We start from the raw sequence: 13,374 nt of genomic DNA on the forward strand, positions 1-13,374 counted from the left end.
GATTGAAAACTGGGCATGTTGCTCTAGTTTTGGTCTTACTAGGACTGAGTACAGAAAAATTTAACTCACTGTAATGTAACACAGAAATTTGTGCTTTCAAACTGACATACAAGTCACTTAATTAATTACAATCCTTACCATGTTAGGATTTTCAAGATCAAATTTTATCCTGTCACTATGATGAGTAGAGAGATCAATTTTTTCCTTCTTTAACTAGAAACCCTCTTTCTTAAGGAGCATTTGATCTTCTATTTAATACATATATTCTTCTGTATGTGTCCATTGCTGATTATAATAAGAGTGATATTCCTTGGGGCTGCAATAACAAAAAGTTAATATTAATGCTTATAAATCTAAAATATAAGAGCTTATTTTGAATATAAATTGCATGTGATATTTGCTGTTCTGCTTCTGCCCCTAGAGTGTGTCTTGTCATGGTCTGATGGAAGGATAAAAAAAAAGTATGCTGCATTTTGATAAGAAGGAGGTGATGTAGAGGAGTGTATACTAAGTATCAAGAAGAGTCCATCATATAACTGTTTAAATATCTGTACTCTGTTTCTATGTATGTCTGTGAAGCAGGTCAGAGCAACCTCTTCTGTTTTTAGGAAAACCATATGTCTGCATTTTGCTACCTTCATGTACTTGATGGAGAGAGAGGCAATTCTGATCAGCTTTAAAGCTGTGGAAGCAATGACAAAGGAATATGAATTTGGGAAAAAAATTCAGAGGAAGAAGGTGAATTATTTTGTCTACACCAACAGAATTCTGTATCAGAAGTCCTTACTAAAAGTGAGTATTGCCAAAGCTGCTGGCTTCCCTTTCCCTGTGTTTATAAAGATCATGTCTTGCATATTGGGTAATGTTCTTTGCACAGAATCTCACTGTACAGCTGTGAAAGATATGCAGCAGAAAGAAAAGAGGAGGTAGGAAACTATACAGAAGTTTTCTACACCTCTAGAGAGAAACAAGAATACTGAAACAAAAGGAAAGAAAGAACAGTAAGAAGATACATATTTGCAAGACAAGTTGCGTCAGTTTGTGAAACTTTGGATTTCAAACACACAGAAACAGGTCAGACCGATGTCGAAACACAGTAAAACAATAATTTCATATACCACATTTTTACTTTTACAATTAAACTATTCTAAATATAAGTCAAAAACTGATTGAAAAGTAATGATATATGTACTAAGGGTAAAAAGGTAATCCTACTCTTAGTTAAACCAGGGAGTATCTTGTCACTTATTCATAGTAAGACAAATGTGTTTTTAAGACCTTTTTCACTGGATCAAATATAGAAATTTGTCATCTAAGTACTGATATTTGTTGACTGTCAGATTGTACCTATGTATCTGAAAATGGGTAGGTAAGAGGATGTTTTTTATATCAATTGTGCCTTTGGCCATGGCTACACTATGGTGTTTAAGATTTTAGTTTCCAGAGTTTAACACATACCCTGGCTGCTGCTTCCTAACATAATTTTGAAGTATACCCCAGCTTTATAACTTTCTTTTTGCCTAAACTTTCCTTTTCATAGGGAAAATATATAAGTGTACATCTTGAGATTGCTGTGGGGCACTTTCAATTCCCTTTCCTCTGGTTTATGAAGAGTGTCTTATCTTTTGGGTAATGCTCTTTATATGTCATCTCACTGTGAAAGGCAGACACAGCAGAAAGAAAACAGGAAATGGAAAACTATTTAGAAAATATACAAGGAGAGAGGGACACCTAGTCAGGAATGTGGGTGGACCAGGATTCATATAGTCATAGAAACTGATTATAGAACCTTTTCCTATTGGTTAGAGTCCTTTTCCTTCTGATTATAGAGTCCTATTCCTATAGAGATATTTTAGCTCTATAAAATCCAAGTGTATGCAAAATTCATGGAAATGAGTTTTGTTTAAATATGACCTAGCAGGGGAGTAGAGAGGGAGGGGTTGATCTCTTGTCCCTGAGATCCACAAACAGGGTGTGTAGAAATGGTTCAAAGTTGTACCAGGGAGGTTCCAGCTGGATGTTAGGAAGTATTTCTTTACTGAGAGGGTGGTCACACACTGGAATGGCCTTTGTAGAGGGGTATTTGGCACACCAAGCCTGTCATTGTTTAAGAAGTGTTTGGGCAATGTCCTTTAAAACATGCTTTAACTTTTGGCCAGTCCTGAAGTGGTCAGTCAGATGACCATTATAGGTCATCTCCAGCTGAACTGTTCTGCTCTGCTCTGTTCTATTCTATTATAAAATTAAAAATTAGTTTTTCTACTGGTTTTGTATGTCATATTTCAGTGATGTAATGTAATTAATGTGTTCCTTTATATGGTAGATCAATATATTCTACTAGTAAATTTCAGTTCTCTGTGAGATGCTGCCTTTTTGAGATACAGTGAAGGTCAGGAGAGAGTGCTGGTTTTATTTTTGGAAAAAACCCCAAGCACTTTCACTCGCAGGTGAAACAATGAGTATAGTAGTTTGATACACTGATCCTTTACATCCATATCTCTTTGGACTTCTCTGCTTCTTTGGATGCAATTCCAACTTAAGATAAAAATGGCAAATCATGTTCGCAAGTCATCTATGTCATAGCATGCAGAGTTTGATAGAGTTATGTGAGAAATGATCTTGACCCATCATAAAACCTTCATAAATATATACACATTCTAAATTTAAAAACTATTCATAACAGGGTCAGGTTTGGAATACATTTTCTTAAAAGAATGGCAAAGTCATGTTTGCTGATAATTCTTTGTCATCCACTTGCCATATTTTTTCCCACACAGAGATAAATTTGATTAGAAGTATTTTTCATGCCTTAGATAGCTACAGCTTCTTGGCTTTATTCAGAGAGGCTGCTTCATAGAAAGCAAATTAAGTTACAATTTTTAACACTGTGGGCTGTATATCATTTAGAATAATGTACAATGAAATGAAAAATAATGTTTGAGGTCTGGTCCCATCGCATATAATGGCAAAACTCACATTAAATTTGAGCAAAGTGGGATCTGTTTGTTTGAGCGAATAGAGGAAGTCTCTATTCCGTCAATCTTTGACAGAACCTTATTTCTCTCTGTTAATTTGTTGTCAGATGTAGTGTGCTTCAGGCCCAAATTCAGCTAATAAATAAGCAGCCCTCTTCACCAAAGCACTTGAAAGTATACTTTTAATGTTTTCCAGGGTAGAGATAGATTACTGGATCAGCCTTATGGAAATAAATAGCCAGAGTTTTCTCATTACAAATGTAAAAAGATTTCAAGTTGGAAAATGCAGGATCAAATATAACTCTGTGTCTTCATGGATTTATGGTTTAAGATAATAGACAAAATCAGGAAAGTGATTAATCAATAAGAGTAAATAATTTTGTCAAGGGCAATATTACGCACATAATTTATTTTCACTGAAAAAAATGGCAATTTGCAAATTAGAGAAACAAAATAGGAGTGCTGATTAAAAGGAATATAAAAAAGCTACAAAGTGGTAGTAATGTGTTCCATTTTAATGTGCAAATGGAAAGAAATGTAGCTGAAGACAGCTGTAGTAAAAAAAAAATCACTGTGCTTTATTTGAGTTTGTTACCTTAAAAAAACTACACAACTTTAAAATGGTTAGTCATTTATATTATTCCCCAAGAATAATTTAAAAGCAAAATGCTTTTGGTTTTCTGCTAGCTTCTTTAAAGATCACATTATTTGAATGTTTTACTTTGCTGAATGGCTTGACTTGCCATAATGCATTATGAAGTTTTTCTAAGTAAGGTAATAATGTCAAATATTTAAACAAGCATAAATTAAATGTAGCTGTATAACTTCTGGCTTAAAAAAGATTATACAGTATGAAAAGTGATGCTACAGGCATCATAGATTATTTAATTACAATTATTGTATTTTATACCTTAATTTCTATTTTTCTACATGGAATTTTTTTCCTTTTATGAATTCAACACAATTATGAATGAAAATGTTTGTTTCTGTTGTGATCTCATTAAGAAAAACCACTCTCTTTTTTAATTTCCAATTTCAACTGACTCATAATTCATAACAAAACTGTTGATGGGCATTGCCTTGGAATGTTCCTTTTTCCCCAGCAGAGCACAGCTCAGACTGCAATTCTTCTCTGAATGACATAGGGGAACAGTTTCAAACAGCATGTATTGTCAGTGCTAAAGACTGAGTTTCAGTGATGTTCACTCCTTGCCTCTCAAATATGAACCAGCACATTTATGTTTTGGAGGAGAGTTCATGCAAAATAATTTTTGAAGGCATGTAACACAAATAGGATTTATATCAAAACAAGGCTTTTGAAATATTGTGGATTCAAATCTTATATGTACTTATTTTACACAACTTAATCTGATACCTTAATTCATGCAGAGCAGGACCTGGTTCCAAGATCACTTCTATTAATGTCAGTGTTGCAGATTAGTTTTGTACTAAGTTTACTGAAGGATGTAATGTTAACATATTATTCTTCCATCCCTTCAGTCAACTAAGAGAAATATGTTTCACCACCATGTTTAAACATGACTGTTTTGTAGAATAAGGCCTAAGGGATATTGACTTTAAGTTAATTAGAATTTGATTTAATGGATTTAGAGGACTTCGAATAAATCCTTTAAGCAGGTGTAATGCTCCTTGTAATAGTCTTGCTTATACTGAACTTCATAGTCAATATATAGAATATAAAAAGTAACTTCAGGTAATCGTCATCCTCAAACCTATAGTATCAGTGTGCACTCTTTGCTTTATGGAACAAGGAAATACACATTAAAAGCAATGGGAAATTACATAGCTTGAAGGGGGAAAGTACTGCTTGATTGAATAGATTAGTTCTCTTTTCCAAAGTCTAAGTTTACGTAGTTCTGTCAGACACAGCTTTTCAATGATCAATCTTTGTTTCAAGGCATTGCATATTTTAAGATATTACTTGCAATATTAGTGCTTGGCATTTTTTTATAATATAGGGACTGGAACACTAAATTTCAGTTTTCACATTGTAAATGTGCCATTCTGGTTATAATACATCCATCTTTCTTGCTAGCTAGTGTTGGCTGTAAGAATGTGTCCTTCTTGAAGTATTTTTGCCAATAAAATTAATCAATATCTCTGATTAAGTCTTTTATAGTCACTTTACCTCTAGTAGCTTATTTTTTTTTAACAATTTCTGCTCTGATATTCAGACTCCAAAACAAATGAAATTAAGATTCAGGCTCCAAAACAAATTAAACAAAGATACAGAAGGCCAAAAAGCAATGCAGAATTGTTTGGTCTCCTTTTCCAAAAAAAGGAAAATATAGTGGGATGCAAGACAAAAGCAATAACTTAAGCCAAATAATAAGTAATGCAAAGATTATTTTATTAAATTATATGTAATACAAATGCATACAACTTGAACAACAGTTTATATTGAAAAGCCCCTGAATATACATGAGTACCCTCATTTGTTCCAAACTGTGAATATGAAGATTGGGATTATGAGATTGATTGGATTTTATTTTTTTCTGTAAAACCAGCAAGAACAATTTTATTACATGCTAATTTTCTTTTCTTGCCTGTGATAAAATTATATAGTCTCTAAACGATTAAGAGTACTTCTTTATTTTTAGAAATGCAGTAAATCCTCAATAAAGTCACCAGGATGGGAACAAAGACCCTTGTAGAAGTGCTGCAGTGTGGCCACCACAGCTCACTTGTCCTGTCCCACATGGGATAGGAAATCTGCTCCGTGGTTCTCAGCAGCTCCAATCTTCTCTCTTTTTGAGAAGCCTTTTAAATCTGATTAATGAATTTAATGGCTATTTGTTAAAGTCTATTTGGTTAATACATAGAACTGGTCCTGAAGATCAGGATGAAAAGAATCTGATTTATAATTATTGATCACTTCCAGAAAAAGTCTTTCTGTTCTTCTACAGACAAGCAGAGAGACAAATTGAGGGAGAAGATGAATTTAATGTCTGGAGCTCTTTGAGATAAGGTAGTCATATACACAACTATTTGTAGGCTTAAGCCCTGTTGTAGTTACAGTTATAAATACTTATCTGAGTGGTTTCAGTGAATGCAGTATGATTTCTAATGTGTTTGTATATTGGTTCCTGAGTGTAAAGATGGGACTTGATCTTGAAAATGGTTGTGCATTATACAGCTTGATTCTGCATGATGCAAATGGCTTTGTTGTCAATTTGAAACTATTCTGGTAGTAAAGGAGTTTGCAAAACTTTGCCAAATTAATGCCCAAGCTGCCAGAACCAAAAATAATTAAAGGAAAAGTCAATCAAATATGGAAACTGAAAATTGCCAGATTACTTAGTAGTAGTTTCTAATATTCTCTGCTTTCAGTAAATGTAGACAATTCTTTAAACAGGACCAATGAACATGGTTTCTTTATCAATATAGGTTTTTCTTTCCTTTGGATATTGTTACTCACACTGAGGAAAAGTAAATATCTCTTGGATATCTGTATTCTTGCTATTATGTGGTTAATAATTACTGGCAAAAAATCATCTCCAGTGGTGCTTCAAAAACTAAATAAGATTATCATAATCTGAAAAATCAGCATATCTTTTTTACCAGACCCTAAAGATGATGAGAGTTAGTGATGACTTGATGTAATTTCTTTTGCAGCATTGCAGAAGTCTGTGTAAGCAGGTCCCATTCCTCTTCAGTGGAGATGCACCTGATATTAACATTATCACTTTCAATGGGGATATATTTTAGTCATCCCACAGTCCCTAGTTCATCAGTAGCCTTTTGCCTCTGCCACTGATCTCATTCAAATGAATGAGAGACATGATGAAAGCAAGTGACTTTAGTTTCTGTTATTTAGTGGTTTTCTTTCTAGTAAAGTAAAACTACAGAAGTCAGCAACTCTAAATGGAACTGAGAGATGTGTAATTGGTTTAGGAAAGTAGCACCAAATTCCTGTTAAAAAAAAAAAAAAAGGACCTGGGTGTTTTAATCTTGAGGAAATGATAGGTCCATGTCTGAATTTTGATTGATCTCAATAAATAGACTCTGATCTGTAAGAGTTTGTCTCTTACTGAAATGCCACCACTGTGTGCAGACAGGCTATCTGTATCTTCTGTGCTCCCTGTTCCTGCTCCAACCATTCTGTGTCCCCCAGTCTGTGGTGATTTCCAGGAGTTACAATTTTGGGTTGCACCGCTGTGATACGGCAGCCAGCCCTTCAGCCTGCTTTGCCACAGCAGTATTCAGATGCCCATGTTTGGTCTGTATGCTGGGTTAGAGATGCTTTAGAAATAGGAATATACTGGTCAATGCATTTTAACTGTTTACAGAGTGACTGGAAAACCATTATTTTTATATAGTGTTGATTTAATTAGCCAGCCACTTAGAGAAAACATTTTTGGCTAAAGCCTTGGTTTCCTTAAAATGCAGAATAAGAAATGACTTAAAATATGCTGCTTTATTACTGTAAACCATACATATTTGGTTTTCCTTGTAAAAAGTACCCATCCAAGCTGAATAAAAAAATAAAAAAAGCCAGAGGGTTGGTTTGGGGGGCGGTACTTGGCAGGGAATGTGCCCAGGTGTGAGTGAGGGCAGGAGCCACAGGTGCACTCCTCCTGGTGAGGGCGTCTGCCAGTCTCAGGTGAGCAAAGGCTTCCCACTGTGAAACGAAACCAGTACAAACCAGGAAACGAAAATTCAACCTGTCCACGTCAGACTGCTGAGGAAGCAGGCAGGTCAGTTTGGTTAATCATTGCCAAGACAGACATTCACCACTGATCGTATGACCAGACCACATCTGAGATAAGAAAACATTCATCCTGAGCAGAAGGAATTGAAAAACCTCCCTTATTTACATGTTCTTGCTTCATTGTTTTGCTGTAACAGAAGAGGCTTCTCACTTTGCTGTTGTTCTCAGAGCTCAGCCCAGCACAGCTGTTGTGTTGCTTTCCTGTTCTGAAGAGGAAGTAAAAAATTCCCTCCACACGTGCGCTGGTACTTGAATGCCAGGTTTCACTCCCTAATTGGGAGCCGTCTGTAATGAGCTCTCCCTGGGACGCAGAGAGGAGCTTCCAGCTGTGCCAAGAGCTGTTTCATTTTGTGCCAAAGGAGGAGAGGTAGAAGAAATCCACAAAAAGCTAAGATGTGGATGGTGCAAAAATTGGTCTAAGAGTCTTGCAACCAGGAAAAGCAGAAGAAAAACAGAAGCAGAGTAAGCAACAAAGAATCAGGATGGGAAACTTCTGCCAGAAGCACTGTCCCTGTTTGGAGCCTTACCTTCCCTGCTTATTCTTTGGGACAAACCGTGAGCAGGAAGACAAAGGAGGCCAGATCTTCACCAACCTTGCTGTGGTAAAACCTGACCTCCAAGCAGGACAGAAGGACTTAGAGAGTAAGATAAAAGAGAAACCTTTACCTCCATTGCCTGGCCAGGATCTAGCAAACATCTGCAACTTTGTGGCACTGTTTGACTACGATGCTCGCACTGAGGACGACTTGAGCTTCCGAGCTGGGGATAAGCTAGAAGTGCTGAATGCATCCCATGAGGGATGGTGGTATGCCAAGCTCCTCCTGCCAGAGGGGTCAGTCTGTCCTGGCCGCAAGATCACGGGCTACATCCCTGCCAACTACATAGCTGCTGACCAGAGCATTGAAGCTGAGCCGTGAGTAGCCCCTGTGAATGTTATGTGGAATGAGACTCTTTTCTGTTATGTTAATTGGGCTTGAGACAGGAGGTCATGGCCTTTTCTCTTGCTGGGTAGTACCCTGCCACACTCAACCTCCGGTGGTGCTAGAGGTGGTAGCACTAGTTGGCATGTGCAAGGAAAAGACACCGTGGTCACATGAAAAAGAAGTACCAAAGACAGAGTGTGGAGGGGTTTTATTTTGTTTTAAATAATTTCCTTCTGTGATATACACTAATCAGTAGTTTAAAAATCATCTGGGATCATCAAGCTGGTTACTGCTGTGATGGTTCATTATTTTTATTTGTATAAGAGTAAGTGTTTATCAGATGATACCTAGAGGGTAGAAATATATGGCCCGGCCCTGAATAGTGTTCAGCTTTACCAGCTTCAAAGTTACTAGTGAATCAGTTAAAGCAAGCTACCTTTACACCTTTTTATCTTCCAAATGATGGGTGAGTCCCTAACAGGAAAGTTTCTAATGGTTTCTTCTAGACTTCTTTGTCTCTGGAGGCAAATCTCTGCCCTCAGGACAGAATTAACTGCAGCAATTACTGCAAAGGGCAAAAGTGCATATAACAACAGAGTACAGATGAAGTTGTTAAACTTTCACAAAAAGTTTAATCATCCATCCTATCTTCTGCCCCTTCAAAACATGCCAGATCTTATTAAATATTCTGAAATAGGTCAGGAATCACACAGAATCAGTTACTTGTCTCCCTAGTGATGATGAGTAAGTCTGAATCAGCCTGGGCTGCACTGTTACTTCTGTGTGTTGAAGTCAGAGGCAAAGTTTGCTGAAACAGGTCTGACTGCAGTTCCAGAGGTATGTTTTGACAAAAATTTTCACTGTTCCATAAGCGGCATTCATTATTCTCAGAATGAATATTGACTTTAGGAGGGATGGTGATGCAGCCTTTCAGTTACATCTTATTTGGACCTGAAACATCATCTTTGACCTGAACTGCCCACTGTACTGCCACAGGCTAGGAAAATTGACTCAGATATGATTATACCAATCTTTAACAGCTGTAGGATTTTTACTAGAGGCATTTTAGGGCAAGTCTAAGATTAATTGCTAACCTGAAGACCTTAATTTCCAGAATTTGACCAGCTGTTTCTATTTCTGTATTCAGGCAGACAACATTTTTGATGATCATCTTCAAAAACATTCTTCCAACTGGAGAAATTAATCTACAGGAAGGCATTTTCTGAATTACTAGACTCTAATTTAGCTCAGCTTGGCCTTTGCTCTCTTTCAAGAGCTAGTTTTCTTAGAAGTCATCAGATTTCTTCATGCTGTTAATACTTTGAAAGTAATTTTTCTCAGTTATACATCTCAGCTCCTAATGTCCTTATCTTTCTATATCTAGAGTTTCAAATACAAAGTTAAGTTTGCCAAAGTGTATTCTTGTATAACCTCTGTTTTTTTACTTGTTACTGAATCAATTTTATTGTGTTTTACTTTTTTATGTACCTTTCTCCCTTTTTAGTAAAGACTAAGTCAAGAAAACATTTTTCTCTATGGATTGTTAGAAAACTGGAGAGGAAAAAAATGGAGAGTTTTTACAGCTCTCAAATGAAGTAATTTCTCCAAAATGAGCTTTTTATTTCACAGCAAGATTAATGTAGCTTAAACATGTTGTCTTTTCTGAGATTTCTTTATAAGCCACTTGGCTTTAGTGATCTTCACATGTATACAAGCCTGACTGCTGTCAGCTCACACACATATAATAATAGACTAAGGTTAGAATGGACCTCTGCAGGAAAATTATTTGAAGAGTCATCCCAACTCAAACATGGCCAAAATAATGCTGGACCTCTTTGCTTCGTTGGACATTTCCAGTTGAGCTGTTCGTCCTCACAATGAGGATTTTTTATTGCCTTGTATCAAATAGGAAGATCCCTTGCTACAGTTTCCTCCAAGAGATCCCTGTCACCCACCCTCTGTAGTTTACACATCTGTGATCCTAGTGAAAACATAAGAACAAGAGTAATCATGGTTTAAGAAACTTCCCTGTTTTCCCTAAAGTAAAGATTGCAATTAGAAAAAGATTGTTCTAGTATCTCTTTAATTAAAATTTAAAGGTTAGATCACTCTCTCTCAACCCCAGCTTATCTTCTTTCATCTCCCTCTTGGAGTTTTAACTCCCTTTGGTGTTGGCCAGCCTTTCAGGGCCATGATACAGACATTTGTGGACATACACTAGGTTTCTAGTGCATCCTTGCATCCTGTATGACAGTCCTTTATGGTCCCAGCACAGAACTGACAAAGAGTGGAGGACTCACAATCTCGTGTTCACCTGCCAAAATGCACATTTGCCATATATTTGCAGTGTGTTTTTTATGCTTTCAATATTTGCCAGTTGATCAACAGTCTTTGACTTAATTGAATACACATTTTATAGCACCAGCCAGCTTCTGTACATCTGCGGAGACAACAGGAATTTTATTTCTGGATTGCATCTCCATCTTATTAGACAAAGAAACACTGGCTATTCTGTTCTGAGAAACAGACTTAATTCATGGTGTGACTCTTAGGGAGCTTGGGAAGAAAACCAGACTGATCACATTCTTTAGCAGCTGATTTCAGCAGTTTGCGTAGAAACTACGCTTCAAAAACTGCATTCACATGCATGCATGGCTACTCCATGAAGTCACTGCAACAAGGGAATAGAGGGGCATGAGAGGTTCTACAGTGAGAGATGACATGACCACTCTGTAAGTAGGAGTGAGTAGTCAAATTTCTTTTGCTTACCATTTTAGTTTTGCCTGTGACCTTCAAGAGTATTAACAAGCAAATACATCAGTCCCTCTCTTATCAACATGTTGACAAGGTCTTTATTATAGAGACAGTTAGAGATCAGATAGTCCATCTGGATCTGTGTTGTCAGTTCTGGCAGAGAATAATGCTGGGTCATTGCTTGTTCTCAGCAAGTGCTGCAGCAGACCAGTTTTTCTCCTTGCTGGTGTCTGAATTTTTATCAGAGAGAAAAGCATGCTTTTTTTTACTTTGACTTGGTAAGAAAGAGAATGAAGTAAAACAAGAAGGAAAGTGAGAAACTTCTTTAGATAACAGTTTTTCTTCCTGGATGTCTCTAACTGTCTGACACGACTGAGGTAGAGCTGATAAGGTGGATCAATATCTGGGGAAAAGGGCAGAAAGGATTTGCAATATCTTTTGTTTTGCAAAACAAAAAAAAATAAACACTATAAACAAAGGCAATTTTCATGTATCCTTGGCTATCAGAACTGAGAAAGAATGAGACTTTACTTTGTTGCTCTCCTCAGACCAAAGGTTATTGGTAGAAGTATGCTACAATTGAAGGGGGCATTTTATATATTATATTGTGCTAGTGTATTTATATTATATAATAGAAGTAAACTATATCAAAATTCAAACACTTATTTGTGCATGATTTCTTGTTTAGAAAAAAAGCTCATGTTGCTTCCTTCCTTTGGCTTTAGTGATCTCTGAGTAAGTGAATTACTTAGATGAAATTAGTAACAATCTGTGTGAATAGGGAAAAAAAAAGGTAAATCCATGGCTTGAGTTCTGTCTTCTGCAACATTTCAGTCCAAACATGCTGCACACGATGAAATGCATTCAAGAAGTGCACACCTGCTACAATGAAGTCTGTTTTGGACAGAGGAAACAAGGCCCTCCATTTTTATACTTACCAGCAAAGCATCTTCTCATTGCTGAGCTCTTCTAGAACCTGCAGTACTTCTTATACCAAAAACAGCCTGTCAGGTGGAGAGATATCAAAGGAATTGTATTTAGTGTCTCTGGAGACAGGTGTGTTCTCCTGGCCTCACCTGGGGTAGGTGGGACAAGGGAGTTGGGAAGTGGAAGCATTAATTTGGCAAAGCATAGTCACATAGTGAACTTGCTCTTCATGAGGAAATAAATCTGATACCCTGAAAACATTATTTTAAATAATACCTGACCAAATGCAGACACAAACTATGCTAATGATAAATTAGCAACTGTGAGAGCACTTGGTGCTTTTCTTCTCTCTGCATCACAGGTAGCAGTCAAAACCATGAGCCAGACAGATTTTTCATTTCTAAGGTAGTTTGAATGAGGTTGTATCTGCTGCATCTCATGAATTTGGAATGCTCTTCTTTCTGTGTTTAGACGTATAACACTTAGAATAAGGAAAACAAAAAACGTTATTGGATAGAGAATCACATAATTTAATTTGCACATCCAACAAAGGATGACCAGAAAGAATAACTTTACAAATACTAAAATCTGAATTAAAAGATAGATCTTGGCAAAGAGTGTGACCTTCCTGCCTCTGTGATCTTTTTCTATGTCTGTTATTCTGCACTACAAACAGGAGCCATAGTAACACATTCACCTGCTCTTGTTTTATTACTGCCAGTTGTTTAAACTAAACAAGAAAATGACATAGTGCGAATTGTTCTGGACAAAAAATATGGCCCAGCTCTACAGTTAATTTTAATGAAGCAAAAATGAAAGAAAACACCTCACTGCTGGAATGACATGAATTCTGGTTTTGATAAAGGAAATACAGAGTGTACTTAGAAGGGGCTGCCATCCTGATGGATCTGTTGGCTGATTATTGAAAGAAAACTTACAATCATGAAAACATAAACTCACTGAGGTTGAAAAAGACTTCTAAGATAATCGAGTCCAATCATAAATCCAGCACCACTGTGTTCACCACTGGCCCCAAGAGCCACATCCACATGCCTTTTGAACA

General features: G+C 36.7%; 1 protein-coding gene across 1 annotated transcript in view; it reads left to right on the forward strand.

Moving 5' to 3' along the window:
• The first annotated feature begins 7,678 nt into the window (after positions 1 to 7,678).
• The window catches only part of FRK (fyn related Src family tyrosine kinase), a 48,384-nt gene continuing 42,688 nt past the window's right edge, over positions 7,679 to 13,374 (forward strand). The window contains exon 1 of the mRNA XM_015623405.2: positions 7,679 to 8,620. Within this exon, the coding sequence (XP_015478891.1) occupies positions 8,190 to 8,620 (431 nt within the window). The 5' untranslated portion in view covers positions 7,679 to 8,189. The remainder of the gene's footprint in view (positions 8,621 to 13,374) is intronic.

Source organism: Parus major, chromosome 3 (assembly GCF_001522545.3).
Source record: "Parus major isolate Abel chromosome 3, Parus_major1.1, whole genome shotgun sequence".
NCBI lineage: Eukaryota > Metazoa > Chordata > Aves > Passeriformes > Paridae > Parus > Parus major.